General features: G+C 38.7%; 1 protein-coding gene across 5 annotated transcripts in view; it reads left to right on the top strand.

Annotated features, from left to right (window-relative positions):
- Nucleotides 1–20,067, top strand: part of LOC149247221 (serine/threonine protein phosphatase 2A 55 kDa regulatory subunit B beta isoform-like) — a 123,076-nt gene that overhangs the window by 36,960 nt on the left and 66,049 nt on the right. For all 5 annotated transcript variants that reach the window (XM_089458154.1, XM_089458152.1, XM_089458150.1 and 2 more), the window contains exon 7: nucleotides 12,658–12,776. In XM_089458154.1, coding sequence (XP_089314280.1) covers nucleotides 12,658–12,776 — 119 coding nt within the window. The remainder of the gene's footprint in view (nucleotides 1–12,657; nucleotides 12,777–20,067) is intronic.

Below are 20,067 nucleotides of genomic sequence, written 5' to 3' on the forward strand. Positions count from 1 at the left end.
TTTATCGTGATGTTGGTAACACTGATTTAAATCAATGTATCAATATTTTACTATTTTTGTTTCATTTATGGTTTATAAATCAATGTATTTCATTATTGAATCTTAATCTAAATCATGTTTAAACTTTATACAAATTACAAATTTGAATTTAGTACTATTTTATTGTTCACTATTAAGTATTTTACGTTGCATAATGATGAATTTGCATGGGATGAATTGTTATTGTTGGGATTTTATTATTATTACTTTTATATTTTTCGAGAAGCGGACCCCTATGCTAGGCTCCCGACGTCCCCCCTGCCCCTTTGAATTTGCCCAAAATTTGGGGCTGCTTCCACACAACAGCCATGTGTGTCTCCATGCTTCTGCACTCCCACATCCTATAAACTTGGTGGAACATTGTATTTTCACCACTCCTATTGGAAACATAATACTTTCCAACAGATCAACCATCGCCTCAAGTGATTGCCAACAATCATTAGAAGTCGAAGAGACCTCCTGGAATACAAAACCAAGGGTCACACAACTTGTATTAATATGTATCATATGAAGGAGAAAATAATCTCACACTTATCTTAATTTCTATCTATTTTTGTGAGTGATTTTAACATGGTATCAGAGCGGGTCTCGCTCAGAAAAGTGCCTCAGCATTTTTGCTATTCTGAGCCCATCACTCATGTGTCTTTGCCTGGCATTTATTTCCTTTGCACTCTGTAGCGATGGTTTCTCTGTCACCGATTATGTGCCATCTAACCAATTAGGTATCGGATCTTGGTTTGGCTAAAAACACCTCTGCCATTCTGAATACACTCTGTCTTTGGCTAAACCAACAACTTAGCGGGGTCTCATTTTGTAGTGCTCCAGTCACATGGATAACCATCTCTGCCTTCTTTCCGAAATCAAATTTAAATTGCACTAGGAGCTGAGCATTTATTTTGCTCATTCATGTATGTGGTTGATAGTGAATAACATACCCCTTTATCTAACTTTGTGTTTCTTCTGTCATAATCATCCACGTCCTCTCTCTATTTGATCTCCCTCCACTTGGGCGTTACCCTTCACATTTGCCATTCTGTGAACGCGATGTGGTTTGAAGCTTCCTTGGGATTTTTGCCTCGACAAGCGTTCTTACAGGAAACTCTGCCAAACTGCATTTTGATCAAGCTTTTGTAGTAGGAGCATTTTGTTGAGCGTGTTCTGAGATCAAGATCTCTTCCAATCTTTCCATTTTGGCCTAGACCTCTTTCTGTTTTGGTTGGGCATTGTTGGCCTCTTCCCATTTGGCTCCGGGAGTTTCTCCTGACGACTTGGATTTGCTTGAATGCAACATCGAATGACAACATTTCCTGCATCACTTGGTTTCGCTTGAATGAAGGTGTTATTGGGTTTCTTTCTGTTGGCTCTGGGTGTCTTTATTGCAAGCTTGGTTTTGCTTCAGGGTTTGGTTCAGTTGGCTTCGAATGTTCTTACAAGAAACTGCTTGTGTGATTGAATTTTTGTGATTGCATCTTCGTTGGAGTATTTTTGGGGGCAGGATCGATGGGGAAGAAAATAGCACTGTTGCAATGTATTTTTAGTCATATTTCTTGTCACTCTGAAATCCAGATTTCTTCTGTTCAAACACCAACATACAACCTCAAAGGAAGCGATGGGCTCATGCATCTGCCAATCACACTTATTTGAGGGACATTTGTCAGTTATGTTGCTTCTACATGCTATTGTTTTGCTATTAAGTGAACCCTGCAAAGTCACATTGACATCGATTCTTAGTTCTACGCAATTAACTAAAGGCCCCCAGTCCCCAATTCTGCTTTTTGCTATAGTGATACGATGTCCATGGATTGTTTCTAGAGGTAAAAGGGATCAATTCCCCTTTGCTCATTTGTTGTTGAATCAATCGTGAATGTGTTACATACCTTGAACATTTTTTTAATAGTTGAGACTGAATCCATTTTGGAAGAAAGTGGTGGAGCATAAATTATTTGTTGGTTGCTTTAATAAACAAGCATCGAAAGATGAAATTGAAGATATTTTTGTCAGGTTTGGTCTTGTCGATTACATATATATCATGAGAGATGAGCATAAGCAGAGTAGAGGGTGTGCATTTGTGAAGTACCCATCCAGAGAAATGGCAGCAGAAGCTATTAATGGATTGAATGGAACTTATGTGATGAGAGGTTTCAATCAACATTTGGCTGTATGATCTGCTGAGGCTAAGAGAGCTAAAGCTGGAGAATGAGAAGTGTTCCTGCATTTGGAGGTCTAGGCTATGGTACAAAATTGCAAAGGCCATTTGGATCAAGGCCATCTTTTGGTGGTGGAGGGCACATGGGAGGACATGGCATGCATTGAAATTGGTGCCCCATTGGTGTAGCAAGTGTGAGAAACCCTTCTCCACAAGTTGTTTCCCATCCAGGATCCTTATATAAGTCCTTCAACTCCTAGTGGGAGATGAAGATCTTTTGGAGGACAGTCACCGATGGTAGGCCCAACGAATGTTTCACAAATGAAATGAATGGTCTGATTCAGGGATCTGTTCACACCTCTTCCATAACAGGTGGTCTTGCAAGGATGACAACCCCTTCTCAGCTGTCAGGTTTTAATTCACCTCCTGTAGAGGGGCAGTCTCAGCCTCAAGGTTAGATGGCACCAATATGACAACCACTCCAGTTGCAACAACAGATGCAAACTCCATTTCAACATCAACATTTACAACGACTTGCTCAACAACCCCAATTTGGTTGGCTACCATTGTCACGATAGTGGTTATCTCGATATGGACACTTACCTATCTACCAGTCACAAGTGCAACAACATGCTTCTTCAAGTCTCCAACAGGTTATTCCTCTGAGTATGCTAGTACAAGTTATGCAACACTATCACCAACAGCGAGCGCAACCCCAACAACAACCTCTAAGCACAACCCTCGTGTTTAAAAACGAGTTGAATTGGTGAAGTATAAGAGTAACTGAACACTCTACTACTCTATTGTTTATGACACATTCCAAATCAACAAGGCCATTCTCATTGATATTCAAACCTATTTACAAAATGCACATGACAAGATTGAGTTTCTTCATCTTGAATCTCAACTCCAACGAGATGAATTACAACAAAGGAATCAACGTTCTAAACTAGTTCTTGTTTAGAACAATCTTTGTTTGAGGTTGATTCCCATCAGCATCTAGCACCTAATCATATCAACGAGGCCACTTTAGAAGTGCAGATTCACATGCAGATGCAGAAGTTCAACCTGCACTTCCCAAGCCCATCATCAGACTTTGGGAAGAATTTATTAACAACAGGCACAAAACTGGACTTGGATATGAAAAGGAAGTGACCTTTCACATCCCAAACTACCCGAAACCCTTCTAATTTTAGATTCCCAGGTTTCCTCAAGACAACCCATCTTCACCTGCTCTAATTCCACCCACTTCAGATTCGCAAATGCCAACATTGTGATTGGGTTGGCCATGTGAAAGATTAGTGTTTCGATCTCCACCCTTGTGAGAATCTTGGAAAACATACTTAAACTGATGAATCGCTTCTTGGAAATGGTTTTCAACGACCAAGATGATATATCGGTCATACCACAGAGTTCATTCTCGAGTATTGACACGTCTTGCAATGGAGATATTTTCATCTTCTCACCTTGTATTTGACAGGGGTGAATTGATGGTCGACACTAGATTTTAAGTCATATTAGATGAGCTTGAGCCAAAGGCTGAACTAGAGCCTGCAACCAGAGTCAACCAATGCTAGAGTTAGAGCTGTAGCCAGAGAGAGACTCATGTTCCATGAGCATGATTAGGTTGTTGGTCTACCTTAAATCACCACCCGTAGAAGTTTGCGACTTCTACTATGCATCACATCAGTTTGTGGTCATCATTAAACCATCATCAGGGAGCACTTCCATTTCGCAGAAGACTTCAACTTCTAGCTAGATGCGAAATTGTTCTAGGCATTGCTTCTAGCCAAGTTCTAGAGTTGGTGGACAATGTTAAACCACTACTGGTAGAAGCCTTAGCCTTCAAATTTTGCTACCTCATTTGGTTTGTGGCCTTCCTTAAACCGTCAGATTTAGAGAGCACATCCAACCATTGGCTGCTATCCACCTTTGTATTTCAGCTCTCTTCTTGGATTCATATACACCCCTTCGGATTAAAGTGGGGGATGCTGAAAACATAACCCTTTGGGGATATGTGAATTTGGCTTCTTCACTTGAGAGGAAGGCGAAAAGCCTCAAGTGAATACCAACAATCATGAGAAGTCCAAGAGACCTCCTGGAATATAGAACTAAGAGTCACACAACTTGTCTTAATGTGTATCATATCAATGAGAAAAGAATCTCAAACTTATTTTAATTTTTGTCTATTTTTGTGAGTGAGTTTGGCACCTACAACCACTTATTTTGTTAAGGCTTATTCGTCAAGCACCACCTAGATCCTCCACTCCATAGCCTTAGCAATCCTACTTAGTGTTACCCCCCTTGTGTTGCAGAAGAGGCAACCTGAAGAGAGAGAGATCTACTGAGGTGACAATGGTTACCCTTCCTGAGTTACACCAAGCTTGTAATTGGTGGTTGGGACTTTACACTTTATGGATGTTACATTTTGTTATAACACTCCCTATGCTTTGTTACTAGTTATATGTGGTGACAAACACTGCCATTGAGAAGCATTGACCATAACATTTGGAACAATTGTATGCTATAAAGTTATATTCCCTATGAGTTGTTCGTATTATGAGCTTTTGTTTTGGAGTTAGAATTTGTTTCTTTTCTGTAAAGGATATATTGTTTTGGTGACTTGATGACTAGGAGGGTCAAGTGTCCTTATCTTGTTCCTTGATCCTTCTTGAGAGGCTATAATTCGCCCACTGAATAGGCATTTTTTAGTTTACCTTTCTCTTATAACAATGGGTGTCTATCATTTGTCAAACCCTTTAGTTTCTTCTTGAAAACCTCTGGACTCCAACCAGTAGAAAGAAGCAATCATGAAGTTGTTTGAGGTTACATCTATTGCAAATTGGAATATATTCACATTAATTAGGCTGTTCCACAATGATCTCTATAGATTGTCAAATTCTCTTTGTTTCCTCCTTGACTGCACCTAATCTCCGATCAATAAAGAATGGGATTTGTGTAGTTATTTGATATGATATCTATTGGGAATATACTGAAAGTAACTAGTGTTCCACCAAGGAGTTCTAACCCTAGGACCTGAGCTAGCCTTTTGTCTTTAACATGCACACACATTAGGCAGTCTATATGCTCATTCTAAATATTGTCTGTTGCATGGTTTGTGAGATGAACTTAGGTTCATTGATGTCAGCTTTAGATTTGATGTAAAATGCCATACATCAAAGGAGAAGGGCATGTGTTCTCATTGGTCTCTGGAGCTAGAGGTAGAGTAGCATTTTATTTTCAAGTGAATAGTTAATATCATTGTTGATTTCACTTGATATCATTTTTGTTGCTCAGATATGTACGAGGGATTCTCACTTTTTTTTGATGTAAATACAAAATACATATTTTATTGTTTGTGAAGAGATCTTACTTAACACACACAACACTTTACTGAAATATGGGTAAAGAATGGTTAGGTTTTATCATGTTACTTAAAATATGGTAAAACACTTATTGAAAGATGGGTAAAGAATGGTCAGGGTTTATCGCATCACCTAAAATATGGTTAAGTTTTATCATATTACCTTATTTTATGCATTATGTCTATTACTCGAAACAAATGGATCTTAGATACAAATGATGCCTATATATCTCTATGACATTGTCGATAAGTTCTTCTAGGTGACAATGCCATTCCACAAACTTACTTTTCAATGGGACTGTACTCTTCTTCAATGCCATTGACCTACTTTTGTGGTCATCAGTTGGACATTAATAAATCTACTTACTTACTAACGTACCATGAAGGACCATAAAAGGCACACACTAGAGCAAATCTCCAGTTGTGAGTACATTGTAAAATTATTATGCATGAAATACTGATCATAAATGATAAAGACAAGGCTCCTCTGTTGCATGATTGAGAAATATGATTAGACATGAGGATTTCACAATAGGGTCCCATGGTCACAATTCTTCACCAGTTAACATCTGTCCCATGGTCACAATTTCACCAGGTAACATCCATAGGCAGGTTCTAGGGATTTTATAATAGTCGACGAGGATAGGCAAGACTCTCAAGTGTTTAGGCACTTTAATACTGGTGCTAATTGTTGGCTAATAATTTGAGGCAGTTTCTGTGGTGGAGTGTGTGCTTCACATTGGAAGTGTTAATAAAGATTAATGTTTTGTAAACAATTCTCAAGATATGGTTTGAAACTTCATTCAACTGGTTTCAACCATAAAGCTAAATATCAATGTTTTATAACTCTGACTCGGGTTTGGAACTGGCTGAGGGTTGACTCTAACTCGGTATCGACTCGAACGGTTTGATTTTAATGACTCGATCGTTGTAAAAAATACATTAAATAATAATAATAATAATAATAATAATAATAATTTATTTATTTATTTTATTTATGAAAAACATAATTTTAAAGCTTTTCATTCATGTTTCCGAACACAAAGCATTAGAATATAGAGAGAAGACAACATATGATCAAAGTAGGCTCATGAATATATCCATTATATCAAAATGATACCCAGTGCACTTTCCAATACATACATGATATAGAGATCAGAACAAAACACATAACCAAAGAGGGTCTAAATGGCCTCTATAACAAAAGTAAAACATCACTAGTCACTAGTCAGTAGTCACTACTGGCTACTGCTAGAGAAGTCAACATCATTTGGCTCAGACTTTGAATCAGAGTCAGAGAGGGAAACCCATGGCTCGTCCTTCTCATCACGATCTCCACTTGTAACTGTAGAAGTAGTAGCACTAGCAGGCGCAACAACTGCACGTTGAGATAGACGAGCTATGTGCTTGCGTCGTGGCTGAGTAGAAGAAGTGCCTGCAACTGGAGGACTTGGGGCTAGGCCTGGTACTAGTGGATTTGCATTTAACTGAACATGATGTTCAACTACTGACTCTATCTGTAAATCAAATTCAAATCAATACCAATATCCTCATTAGAATCAAACTCTGCTGGATGACTCTCCATTACCCAATCTGATGTTGGATCAATATCTTCCAACACAATGGGATCTGTATCAGGTCTTTTGTTCAACAATTGGTTGTGTCTTAGCCGAAGGTTGTATTGGACACAGACTAGATCATTTAACCGTTTTTGTTCCAAATGGTTTCTCTTCTTCGTGTGAATCCTCTCGAAGATAGACCAACTATACTCACCCCCAGTAGCACTGCAAGTTTGACTCAAAATGCGGATTGCAAACTTCTGCAGTTGAGGACAATGCCTACCAAATGCCTCCCACCATTGTGCTGCAAAAAACATAGTTGTGTAATGAGTTAGCTCAACAAATTATATCCAACTTTCAAATTACAAACAATTTAACAAAATAAGAACTTAAATTGAAATTGTTTGTTTACCTGGCTCATCTGCTTCCCTTGCAATCCTTGCTAGGTTCTTGCCAAAGGTACTTGTGGCTTTGCTGAAACAAGTGATCTGTTGGTGTATCTCCAACTGGTCACTCTCCTTAAGGACCATGCGATCAATGCAATCAATCAATCCATCTCTAACCTCCCCAGTCAAGGCTTCTGCCTCCAGAGCTTTATAATGATACATTGGGTTCAGAAAATACCCAACTGAATGTATAGGGCGATGGAGTTGATTGTTCCATCTTTGATCAATGATTTTCCAAATGGGCCCATACTTAACCACTCTAACCTTGTATGCTGCCTTTATTTGCTCCTTTGCTTGATCCATAGCCTCATAAATGAAGCCCATAGCCAGTCTTTCCCCATCCACCAACCGCAACACCTTAACCAGTGGCTCAACAACCTTCACAATCTCTGTTGCCTTTTTCCAAAATATTTTTTCATTAACTCTCTTTCTCGCATCTTTGTCATCTTGTTTGCGAGACCATTGACATTCATTCCATTCATCATTGGAAAACACCCTTTGCAAGTTTTTATGTTGGGAAAGCATATATTGCAATGCCAAAAAATGAGCTGCAAATCTAGTGATGGCAAGCCTAACAATATCCTTGCCCCCTGTGTGTCTCCTCGCCAGGTGTGTTCTTGATCCAATCTATTTTACCAATATCCTCGAGCATGAGGTCTATGCAACGTGCAACACATGGGGTCCAAAAGATAGTTTTGTGTTTTTCCTCTAACATTTTACCGACAAGAACATAGAGGCATTATTTGTGATGATTTGAACAACATTAGTCACCCCCACCTCTTCAACAACCTCATCCAAAAGCTGAAACAACAAGTGTGCATCTTTCACCCTATCAGACGCATCAATTGATTTTAGAACCATGGTTCCCTGTGGGTAAAAGATAAGAAAGTTTATGATGGTACGGTTCCTTTGATCAACCCATCCATCTTACATGATGGTACGACTTGTTTTTGCCCATGAGCTTTTGAAATCTTTCAAATATTCATCAATGGACAAAACCTCTTTTTGCAAAAGAGATCCCCTTTGAAGCCCTTTCCAGCAACAAATATGGTATCAAAAATAGGTTCATAATATGGTGAACGATAAGCATTGAAGGGGATATCAACATCATACCACCATCTAGCTATGTAATCATTGCAATTTCTCTCAATTCTTTCTTCCAATGGTCATCTAAAGTGTGCTACATTTGACATCTATTAGCTTGAGGACCATGTGCACTATCAGAGGGAGAGGAGGGTGTGAAATAACTTTTGATATCACCCTTCTTTTTAATTTTACCCTTACCCTTTTCTTGAATAGACTCCAAAGAGGGAGGAACATAGCGAAAGGGGTTGGATGCATCAATTCAAGGGATAGATGAAGGGCCCTCATAATAAAAATTGGGGTTGACAATCATCATGTGTTTTATATTCCTCTTCCTCCCAATTTCAACCTCTATTTCTTTTTGCCTAGCTTTTTCTTTCTCAAACATCTCAAGAGTCAAATTTTTCTACCAACTCCTTAATATCCCCAATTTGTTCTGCTAGTGTTGCACATGGAGCAATTTGGCCTCTAATACCAGCCAAGTGTTGTTTCAGCCTATGAATGCCCCCTCCATCCACCTTAATTTTTCTATGACAAAATTTGCAATGCATTTGATTATCAATCATCTCCGTGTATGCCCAAGCAACATCTTTCATTCTAGGAGCCATTTTCTAATATTTGGACTTGGAAATGAAAGGAAACAAATATGAAAATGAAAAGAAAAAACAACTCTTCAATGCTCATTTCTTTTACAAAAATTATTCTTTTCAATTTCCAGATTTGCAAAAAAAAAAACACAAGCAAAGACAAATTTGAGTAGTGAAAAAAAATACATCTATGCTCTAGCCTTCTGAATGTTGCTCCAATGACTGCCCAAGAAGCTCCACATTGCTGCAAGAATGTCTGCCCAAGACTCCTCACTACTGCTCCAAAAACCAACTCCACAACTCTACACAAACTCCTCACAAATGCTCACACAAATCAATGAGATAGTTGTGAGGAAATGTGAGGGGGTTGGGTAGCCCTCCAAATTTCACTGCTGATCATGTTTGACTGGCTCAACCGGTTTAAGTCGGACTTGGCCGAGCTGTTGATTTGGGGTAGTATCAGATGTGCTCTAGCCATGAAAATTGGTGGAGAGGCTAAATCACATGAGATCTCCAATACCCAGAAATGTTTTGGGCAGAATCTAACTAGTTTGAGAGATATTAATATAAAACTGAGTTAGAATGGTCCAAAAGTCATGGATCAAGCCAGATCTAATCTTAGCCATTGATTAGGGACTTAATCTTGACTGTTGAATTGTCAACAAGAAAAGTATAAGAGGAGGCTTGAGGGTCACTTGGAGAACACACAGAGTTGATCAAGAATTCGATTTTCTGGGGCATGGCTTGCTGAAGAAATCGAAGGAGTGATCAAAGTTGCAGCTGATAGGTAGTGAATATAGAAGGAGAGAGACAGAGAGGGTACTGGGAGCATCAGCGCAGGCGCCGAGAGAGGGTTGACGCAGAGCCAACTAGAGGCCATGCAGAGGCAGCCAGGAGTTGCGCAGTGCCAGAGAGAGCCAACGTGGGTGACGCAGAGGCTCCAGAGGCTGACGTAGGGCTAGTTGGGGTGACGCTGGGCCAGAGAGGCTGACGCAGACCCTAGAGGTTGACGCTGGGAGATTTCGTGGGGCAGATTGGAGCTGAGAGCTGTGGGATTGTACATCCGGGGTTTTTAGCCGGAATATTTGTCTCCCACTGAGAGGTACTATTGCCGAGAGCATTCTCTGTTGGGTGAGCCATTTCTGGCACCCAGATTGTATTCTGAAACTGCTTAATAATAAAACCCTCAAATAGCTGCACCGGTTTTCCCACATTGGGTTTTTCCAGGGACATTAGTCCAAAAATAACAGTGTCACTTGTGTGCTTGTTTTTCCTTCAGTTGATGATCTGTATGTGTTGAGCATGTACTTGTATTTATTTTCAGTATTTACATGGTAAATAACTTGTTAATTAACAGAACAAGTAGGAAGAAATAAATCAGAAAGTACATGAAGGATTTCTAACAGATAGACTTAGAAATTCCAACACGAGCCGGCCGGTCTGTCACTGAACTGGTCTAGTCGATGACCGGCTCGGCCGGTTCGGTAACAGACCGACCTTTGGACAGGTTTTTGTGGGCCCGAGCTGGCCCAGGCAAGGGTCCGGCTCAGTTGGCTCGACTGATTTGGAAACGTCTCGGCTGAATTTTAAAACATTGCTAAATGTATATGCTTCTGAAACCAATCTATCTGAGTTTGGAACAAATTCTGGCATCTCATTGACTTGCGAGACTACGAGAATGGGGGAGTTATGGTTGAAAGCCAATTGGGCCACATATTTTTATTTGCTCCCAAGCATTCTTTTTCTCCAGAAATCGGTAAGTGAAAATGTGCCTCTGCTTGTGATGGTTTTCTGAAAACAATCACAGGTTTGGAAAGTGATGGCACTCTATGCTATAACTAGTGGATTCCCTTAACGAGAGAAGAGGAAGAAGAATCTCAAATTATGTCCTGATCCCACATGAATGGTGACATGGCAAATATGTTCTTTTTCTAAAGAAAATGCAAGTGAAAAAAAAGCTTGTATTTGTAAAGAGAATTCATTTAACCACTGAATTGTTATTCTTTAAATGTTGTTGGGGGAAGGGGGTGTGGAACAGTTGCTTGGAGTCTCTACCTGGATGTTACGAATATCGAGTTCATGCCAAGGTATAATGAATTTACATAACCATGGGAAGTGGATGCAATTTTTCATTCTAACCAAATTAAATTTATTAGGATAGGGACAAGACCCAACCAAGTCGCTGCAATATATGATAGAAAAACACAACTGGAGTGAATAATAAATACAATCAGAGATTTGCAAGACTGAATTTCGAGTAATAATTAAAAGTTGACTGGTGGAAGATACTCCCTTGTTTGAATTCTCTACTCTGTGAAAAGCCTTTTTCTTTCGTGACAAAATACTCCAGTTTATAGAAAAACATGTTTTTCTTATAAACACGTCATGTGATAAAATGTTATGTGAATTGGTTTTATGCAAATATAAAATAATCAGAAAACATGCACATGCTTGTAATTATGTGCAATCAAATAGTTACATTGCAAAATTTCATTAAATGGCAACTCTGAAAAGTCTAGTAGTCTAGAGGTAATTGGTTGAGAACAAAACAGAAAATTGGATAAAATTTAAAAGTTGAGGATTAATCTAGGGTGAAATATTAAGTTGCTTGGCGTGGCTGAATGTTTGTTGTCATATGTTTCTCAAAACTATGATATCCTTCTTATGAAAATAGATAAAATAAAAAAAATGAGTATAAAAGACCCCTTAATTATTGATGTGTTTATTATATAAATCTCGACCTTCTATTGTCTGTTACTATGTCCTACTTGACTTCTGTAAACTCTTTGTTTCAGTGTAATTTATATACATGAAATTTACACATTTTTGTACTTTTGGGCCTTTAGCATATGTCAAATAAAAGTTCACATTAGAACTAGTGAACTTTTGGAAAGCTGTTTCTTTTCTCGTCTAAAGATTTAGCCTGGAAAGGACAATCTTTAGATTTGTTATTGGAGTTGATTGCATGCAATATTGCTTCTGTTTGCAGGTCATTGAATTTATAGTCATTTGATTTGATACACGTCTTGGATTTCTAGTGATAGAAACACCTTTGAATGTCTTCATTCCAGTTTTAACTTGTTTAAATCCTGGATATAGCTATTCTTTCTAGAAAGTAGCTCTTACTCTTTAAGGACCAGAATTAAAACAGGTGCTTATCATTTTGTGACAACTATTCTGTTGTCCCTGTATGTTAGTTCAATTTATTTTGTCTTTTTGGGTTAAAACAATACTCATGAACATATATAATAGTAACTAAAGTAAAGCTGATTATTATTGTGTGTATCCATTTGTTTGGGCACATTTCAGAGATTGTTGACTTTTAATATTGAATCATTATCCTTGTTTGTATGACTTGATATATACATGCATTTGTTCGTCAACACTCAAGAGATTGTTGACCCTTAAAAATTCTCGTCTGCTTGTCATGCAGTGATGATGAAACTTACATATCAGCAGATGATCTGAGAATAAATTTATGGAACTTGGAAATAAGTGATCAATGCTTCAATATTGTTGATATTAAGCCTGCCAACATGGAGGAACTTACAGGTAATAGTTAGTAGTGGTACAAGTTTGAATTCATTTTTTGTCTGCTGGATAAGAATGGGCTATCGGTAAGTTAATCTGAAAACCCAATGGTGTTAGTGTAACTCGCGTAATTTGTCAGGCATTTAAATTTGAATAATCTGTCAAATTATTTAGTTAATTTAGATCTTTATAATCACGTATATACTTTTCTTTTGCTAGGTAGTGGTTATTAGTTACCCGTTTTGTTTGTGTTTAGTTTATTATTGATGTACCTTGATCATCCAATCTTTGAATGGTCAAAAATTCTCATTCAGTGATAATCAGCTTGATGTGCTATATAGAATTATGCAGTACTTTGGGGCTAATAAATAAAAAGTATCATAGTTTGAGTTGAGAAATACTCCAAGCTTTTCTTCCTGATGGTCTGTAAGATGTAACTATTTAGGTGAATTTTCTTGAAGCAGGGGCTTAAGACAATTCAAGTCATCAAATTAATGTGCATGTAAACTATTACTTGTTTACTTGCTAACTATGTTGTCCCAGATGAATGTAGTACTCAGTTTCCATGCTTTTTGATGCAGTTATTTGGTTGTCCTGGAAACCAGATTGGAAGCCTTACTAACACTTTTATTTCCACTCTTTTGCTATACTTCTGACCATGCTCATAAAGTTTTACTACTTTTCAAAGACTGTAGATTGTCCACTTCTACAGGGACTGATTTAAAGTATATAGAGATATAATATGTATCTTTAAAACATAGAGATAGCAGTTTGGTTATCTCCTGCTTTGTTTGAAGTGCTATCCCCCCTTGCTTAATTGACTTCTCCATTGCTTTAGATATCTTTGATTCCAGCTCCAGATCAAGCAAGATCCGAAAAGAATGCTGTTTAAACTTTATATACTTCCATAGTCTGGAAGGTTGCTTTGTCTGCTCCATTGGCCTTACATTCCTTTTCTGCTGCCCTTCAGCATTGTGGGAAGGCAGCTGACAATGAAACTTCCAAGCAGGCTGGTCCTTGGTGGGAGGTTCTGCTTGCTTCTTTTGTTTTTGCTACCTTTGGTTCAAAGATTTGAGAACTGAGATTTGGTATTTTGGTGGCTGTATTAATGGCAAGTTTGACACTTAATTGATATAATTTTTAAGTTCACCTGTAGCACCTGGTGGAAGCCAAGTAGAATAAATGTCATTGTGAGTGGTAAAGGCTTTTCAAGAATTGGCAGGATTCCTGGATGAACATTTCAGCTGGAAAAGCAAGTACAAAACAAACTACAGCCCCAGAGTCACCCACCTGGTTGACAATGTATCAACAGCAGGACTTCTCCTTCTGGTCGGCACATACTAAAACCTCCTTGAAAGAATGGGATGACTCAAAACCGGGAACAAGAAGTTACTATCAGAGGTTCATGACCTCAAACAGCTAGTCTACAAAATGATACACCAAGAGAATGCCTGCCTCCAAAATGCTCTTGGGGACTCTCTGACACTTATCTGAAGTCTCAGACATGAAAAATATATTGGAAGAGATGAGATCACAGCGGGAATTGTTTAAATGAGAAAAACACAGCAGCAGTCCCTAATTTCATGGGCACAAGTGGTCCAGAAGAGGAAGCAGTCTCCTCTCGATCGCTAGAGTAGTGGAAGTGGTATGAACCAAGATAGTAGAGGATTGCACTAGATAGACCAAGGAATCAACCTTAGGGTTTGTTGACTCCCTCCCTCTGGCACGATTCGATGCTTTACAATTAGGCATGTCTTTCCTTCATGTCATATTGGACTTGAAGGATATCAGCATCAAGCACACTTGGATGGGTGCCAAGTTGGTACTCTTCCTTGGCTTTAGGACTTTAGGTGACCGGTTGAGAGCCCTTTAGGCCAAGAGATGACTGTCCTCCCACTTGCACGAAACTTTCTTGATGTTGACCTCACTAGAGCTTATTTGGTTGAATTAGATAGTGTAGGAAACATGGTACAACAGCAAGGAAAGAGGGGAATTGGGGTCTCATATGAGACCTTAAAACAATTATGTGGCACTCCCCCCTTGGGAAGTCTTGCCCTTCGTCCTGATGGGTTTGTTGAGGTAGGGGTTTTGTATGCCGTTTCTATTGCTTATTGGAATTGCAGTTGATAATTTTGGTGTTCTTCGAGCACGATATGCAACATGGTTGACCCTCAGGACCTCCTCTTTCTCATAGAGACACATGTGGGTATCATTGCGTTTGGTTTTGTTGACAAGGGACATCATTTTGACGACATTTGTGACAACCCTTTTTGCTACCCCTTTTGTAAAAGTCAATCTGAATTGTAGTTCATGTAAATATTGTGGAAATGTAAACATAATGACTAGGCTGAGGAGTGGAGATGGATTCAAAGGTCTGAGGAGGAGTTGCTTTGGAAGTGCTTAAACTTAGGTTGTTTTGTTTAATGTGCTACCATTTCCTTGAGTGGTTTTAATGGTTTGCACAGTAGGCAGGAAGGTTGAGTATGGGTTTCCTAAGTGAAGGAGAAGCCCCATACCACCTCTGCCCTCGATGGGAGTCTTGGTGTCGTTAACATGCAAAAGGGGAGACGTGGTTTGACGAAAGAAAAGGCCGACATGGAAGAGAATGGGGTCATCCAGAGTGTGTGGAGCGATATGCTTTGATGTGCAAAAGAAATTATGAGAGAGTTATGTAGAGGCATATTGACACAAACTATATGCAGATACACAGAGTATGCCAAGGATAGGCATATGATAATTCCGATAGAACTTGCGGAAGAAGAATGCAAGGGAGCAACATTGGTTCAAGAGTAGGAGCACACAGAGAAGTGTGGGGTGAAGAGACGACTAGAGTGAGCAGGTGGAGACAATGTAGTCTGGATACCCGTAGGTTTAGTGGGTGGAACCATTTTATGCTCTAGAACCTTGCATAATAGAGTGGTAACTTTGTGAGTTTGCATACCTGTGGGGTTTATCAGGTGGAAACAATGTACTTTGGATCCCCATTGAGTAAGTGGATACACTGCGAACTATGGTTTTCTGTAGCATTTAGCAGGAGGAGACACCCCGTGCTCTGGATTCCTATAAGCAGGTGGAGGCACCGTGAGATTTGGATTCCTATGTGATCTAGTTGATTGGCATTGGCGTGAATTCCCTTGAGCACTTAACTCAGACTCAGAATCTAGTTCGGGTGTGGTTAGCTGCAAGAAAGATTGCAGTGTAGTTTCCCTATGGTTGGGTGGAGAGTTAAAGTCCCTCCCTTAGTTGTTAGTCATTAAGTTACTCGAATACATATATTCACACACACACACACACACACATATATGTTATATTGTGAATAATGAATGAAGTTGTTATGTGTTATAACAATGATTGTATCAACATTGTTTATGGAGGAATGTGTTATTCCTAGTTGTCTAAAATGAGATGGTTATGTGGATGTTCTCATGGTTTTGAAGGATTTCTAGATCTTTGTGGTTGCTGTTATGTTCCTAAGTTACAAATCTAGTTACATGGCTACTTGATGTGCTCAGTTAAACTGTTATTGTGTGTGATTTCCATTGCTTGGCATGGCCATGGATATTTGATTGATTAAGATTGTTTATTATGTTCGCATTGCATAGTATATTAATGGATTTGATAAAGTGGGTCAGGATGCATTTTGTGGGTTCATATGTTGGTGCTGTGTTTGAAAGTCATTGAGTCATGTCCGCCATGGCTTGGGCCTGTTCAGTGTCTGTTAGTAGGTATGAGATTAGCTTCGTCTATCGTATCATGGCTATGTTCAATGTCTGGAATGATTGTGTTAGAGTAAAGGTTTCATTCCTGTTGTGATAAGGGTGTTGAGCATTGATTGATACTGAGAAAGGCTTTGCCAAGCCATCAAAGTCCTTAAGGCTTCTAAGCCTGGTCGTTGGAGAGTAATAGGCTAGTATTTGGGCCAAATAAGCCTTGTTAGACTTGTAATAGAGTAAACAATTTCGAGGATAGAGATATGTCTCCTTGGGGCGAGAAACTTTGTCTTTTGGAGACAGGAAGATATATGTTCCAGGATATGGAGATATGTCTCCTCGGGATGGGAAAACTTTGACGCATGGAGATGGGAATATATATGTTTCGGAAGACGAAGATATGTCTGCTTGGGCGATAAACTTTGGTGTTTGGACATATATATATATATGTATATATATAGATATATATATATCAACATATATATATATATATATATATATATATATATATATATATATATATATATATATATGTTGATAAAATCCCTCCTGAAAAATTGATGAGTAAAAATTGTACTTTTTTAATAGTTGAAAAATCACACTTCTTTTGACAAAATCGTGCTTTCGAAAAAATCGCGCTTCTTTTGAAAATGTCGCAAAGAAGTGTGCTCAATATTTTTTGTTTTGAGAATAATTATGACAGTTATTTTTCTGACAATTGTTATTATTATTTTGCCTTGATAATATTTTTGTATATGCCAACTTTATCGACATTGTTGTTATTATCTAGGAAGATTGATGGTAGGCATGCTGATGGGTAATATTAGAGGTTTCATGTAAATTGACCAAATTACATATCCATAGTATCTTGTAATGGCATAATGATATCTTAAATATTTCCTATATATCGAATTAATGAACTGTGGTTGCAATATTGGAGTTCTTTTCAACTCTACTTTCAATATTTATATATTTGCTTTTCATTCATAAGCTATATATAAGTTACTTGCATAACTTTTGAAGACTCAATTGATTTACGCTGATTAACTAATCCTTAATATTGGCAGGAATTTTATAGCGTCAAGGTCTGTGCAACAATCTTTAGATTGAGATTCTTGTCGGCATATCTTAACATTACCCACTAACATATGATTTTGCATAATGTGGATGGATCTTTTTGGAGTCTAAAACCATAGATCACAAGAAATAAGGTATATCTATTAAAGTATGGTGAAAACAAAGCACAATGGAAAATTTTCAAATAATTATCATGACAAAATAATAATAATAATTTTTTTTTGACAAAAAATATTTTGGTTCTCCATATTTGAGTCCTTGATTGGACAATTATTATTTTGTTATGATAATAGTTTTTTTGACAATTATCTTTCTGACAAATATTATTATTATTTCGTCCTAATAATTATTGGAATTTTTTTTTGACAAAAGATATTTTGGGTCTCCACATTTGAGTCCTTAATTGGACAATGATCATGGATCAGTAGGATTTAGTATCGCCTTTGATGTATCATTTTTATTTGACATCCACTACATTATATATACCAATTCTTTCTTCATATTTATGTGCCAATGTGTTTATTTGATGTTGTGTTGCTCTATATGTTTAAAAATATGAAAAAAAATGAATATATTTTCCATTTCTTAATGTTTTCCGCGGGTTTTTAGTTTTTTTTCTTCTATTTATTTTTGATTTCGATTTTTTTGCTTATTTTTTCGAAATGATGTTGTTAGAACCCTTGCCGATTTTTTGATGATTTTGACTTTTTCAACACTGATATATATGCCTTGGGGGGACGAAGACAGAGATACATTTTTTTCGTGGAACGAAAATGTGGAGAAGCATAAGGACTTCTAACATGAAAACGTTGATTTGTAAGGACTAAGACTCGGTGGGACCCATGGACTAGGGTGAGGTGGCAAATGCCATGTAGTTTGAGTAAAAGGCTACATTGATGCCACGTGGGATTTGGGAGGGCGTAGATATCTGACGTGGCAAAGCTGCTGAGGTGGGACACTGTTAGCATGGCACGTGGTAGGCAGGAATGGCCTTTTTTGGATGGCCAAGTAATTGGTTTTTTGATGACACGTGGCATCACTAGAGAATACCACATGGTAGGGTGATGCCACTTTGATGTCAGCAAGACGTAGTGGAAGCGGGTGATGTGGAGGATTATGCTGATGTGGCACCTAGGTGGCAGTTGGAATGGGTGCTTTTAGATGCTGATTCAACTGAGTCCACTTGACACATGGTAGTGGTTTTGTGGTGCCACATGTCTTGGGGGTGCCACGTGGTACTGGCATGGAGTTGACATGGCCAGGAGCCATGCCACTGTGAAGCTCGGTTCCTTGGTGATTTTTTGTAGTGTCTTCTCATAGTGGGGCATGGTGTTGACAAAATTTGCTATAGACGAAAGGTGCTAGATGAGCAATTTCCCCAGTGACTAACGTAAATATCTATGTCGCGCCACGAATGTTTTGGATTGGGACCTTCCTAGAGATGTGGCGCGATGACGTAATGGATGCCACATTGGACCACGGGTTAATTGGCATAGGCACATATGACATGTACGTGAGTGTGGTGGGGAGCATGGTTGCATAAATGATAAATAGTGGACCCCCCTCCCCTCGTTATTTGCCAGGAAGGCAGGGGGACCCGCTATTAACATAGGCTGTCAATGTAAAGAGGTGGTCATGTGGAGGAGATAGGGTAGGGGGGAACTATAAGGGGTTTATTTGCATAAGTCATAAATTGCAGATCCCCCCCCTTTCCTTGTTAGCTGTTGGAGAGGTATGGGGCCCCACAATTGATATAGGCCATTGATCTATTCAAGCCAGTCAAATGGTTTAACCATTGCCATGCGGGTGCCACATGACACTGCCTGGCTGGTTTGTCTTGTCTTTAAAGGGGCATAACTTTCGATCCAATGGTCGGATTGAGATAAAAGTTATATCGCAGGAAAGCTCTTGACGAGTTGGATGCGATGGTGTTATAGAAAGTGAGTTCCACACACTTTGGGTGAGGTAATTTTGTAACCACATTAACATAGTGAGACATTGGAGGTTGGGTTAATTGAATGTAACACTTGCCGTTCAGCCTAGGTTAATCCAAAGGGGTGGGAGGGAGCGTTACAACATCAAAGGCTCCAGTGGAGTTGCATGCCTCACTCTCGAGTCTCTCTATGGTTTGTGTTTCCATGGCAACCTTGGATAAGCATGCTAAGTTCTTGTGGGTCCAAATTTGTAGGAACATTCCCCTACCTTGGGATATTTACATTGCAACTTCGCTATTTCCACCAACCTCGTCACATTTTTCACTTCATAGAGAGATTAAGAGGGACCTTAACCTCAACCTTTATTAAAATATTTTCCAATACATTTCTTGTGAGGTTATTGTTTTGGGGGAATTCAATGTTTGTACTAGGAACTCATAGGGGCCATCAATGACATATCTTTGAATGCACTTTGCCTTAAAGAGATTAACTTGGAGATTGTGGGCCTTCACAGGAATTTTGACAATAGGATCGAGCCAATCATAGTAGCAAATGGGAGGCACCTTTTACAATGTGGGGAATATGATGATC

This window comes from Pinus tabuliformis, chromosome 7 (assembly GCF_031772625.1).
Source record: "Pinus tabuliformis cultivar Carrire ecotype Pingquan chromosome 7, CPIR1, whole genome shotgun sequence".
NCBI lineage: Eukaryota > Viridiplantae > Streptophyta > Pinopsida > Pinales > Pinaceae > Pinus > Pinus tabuliformis.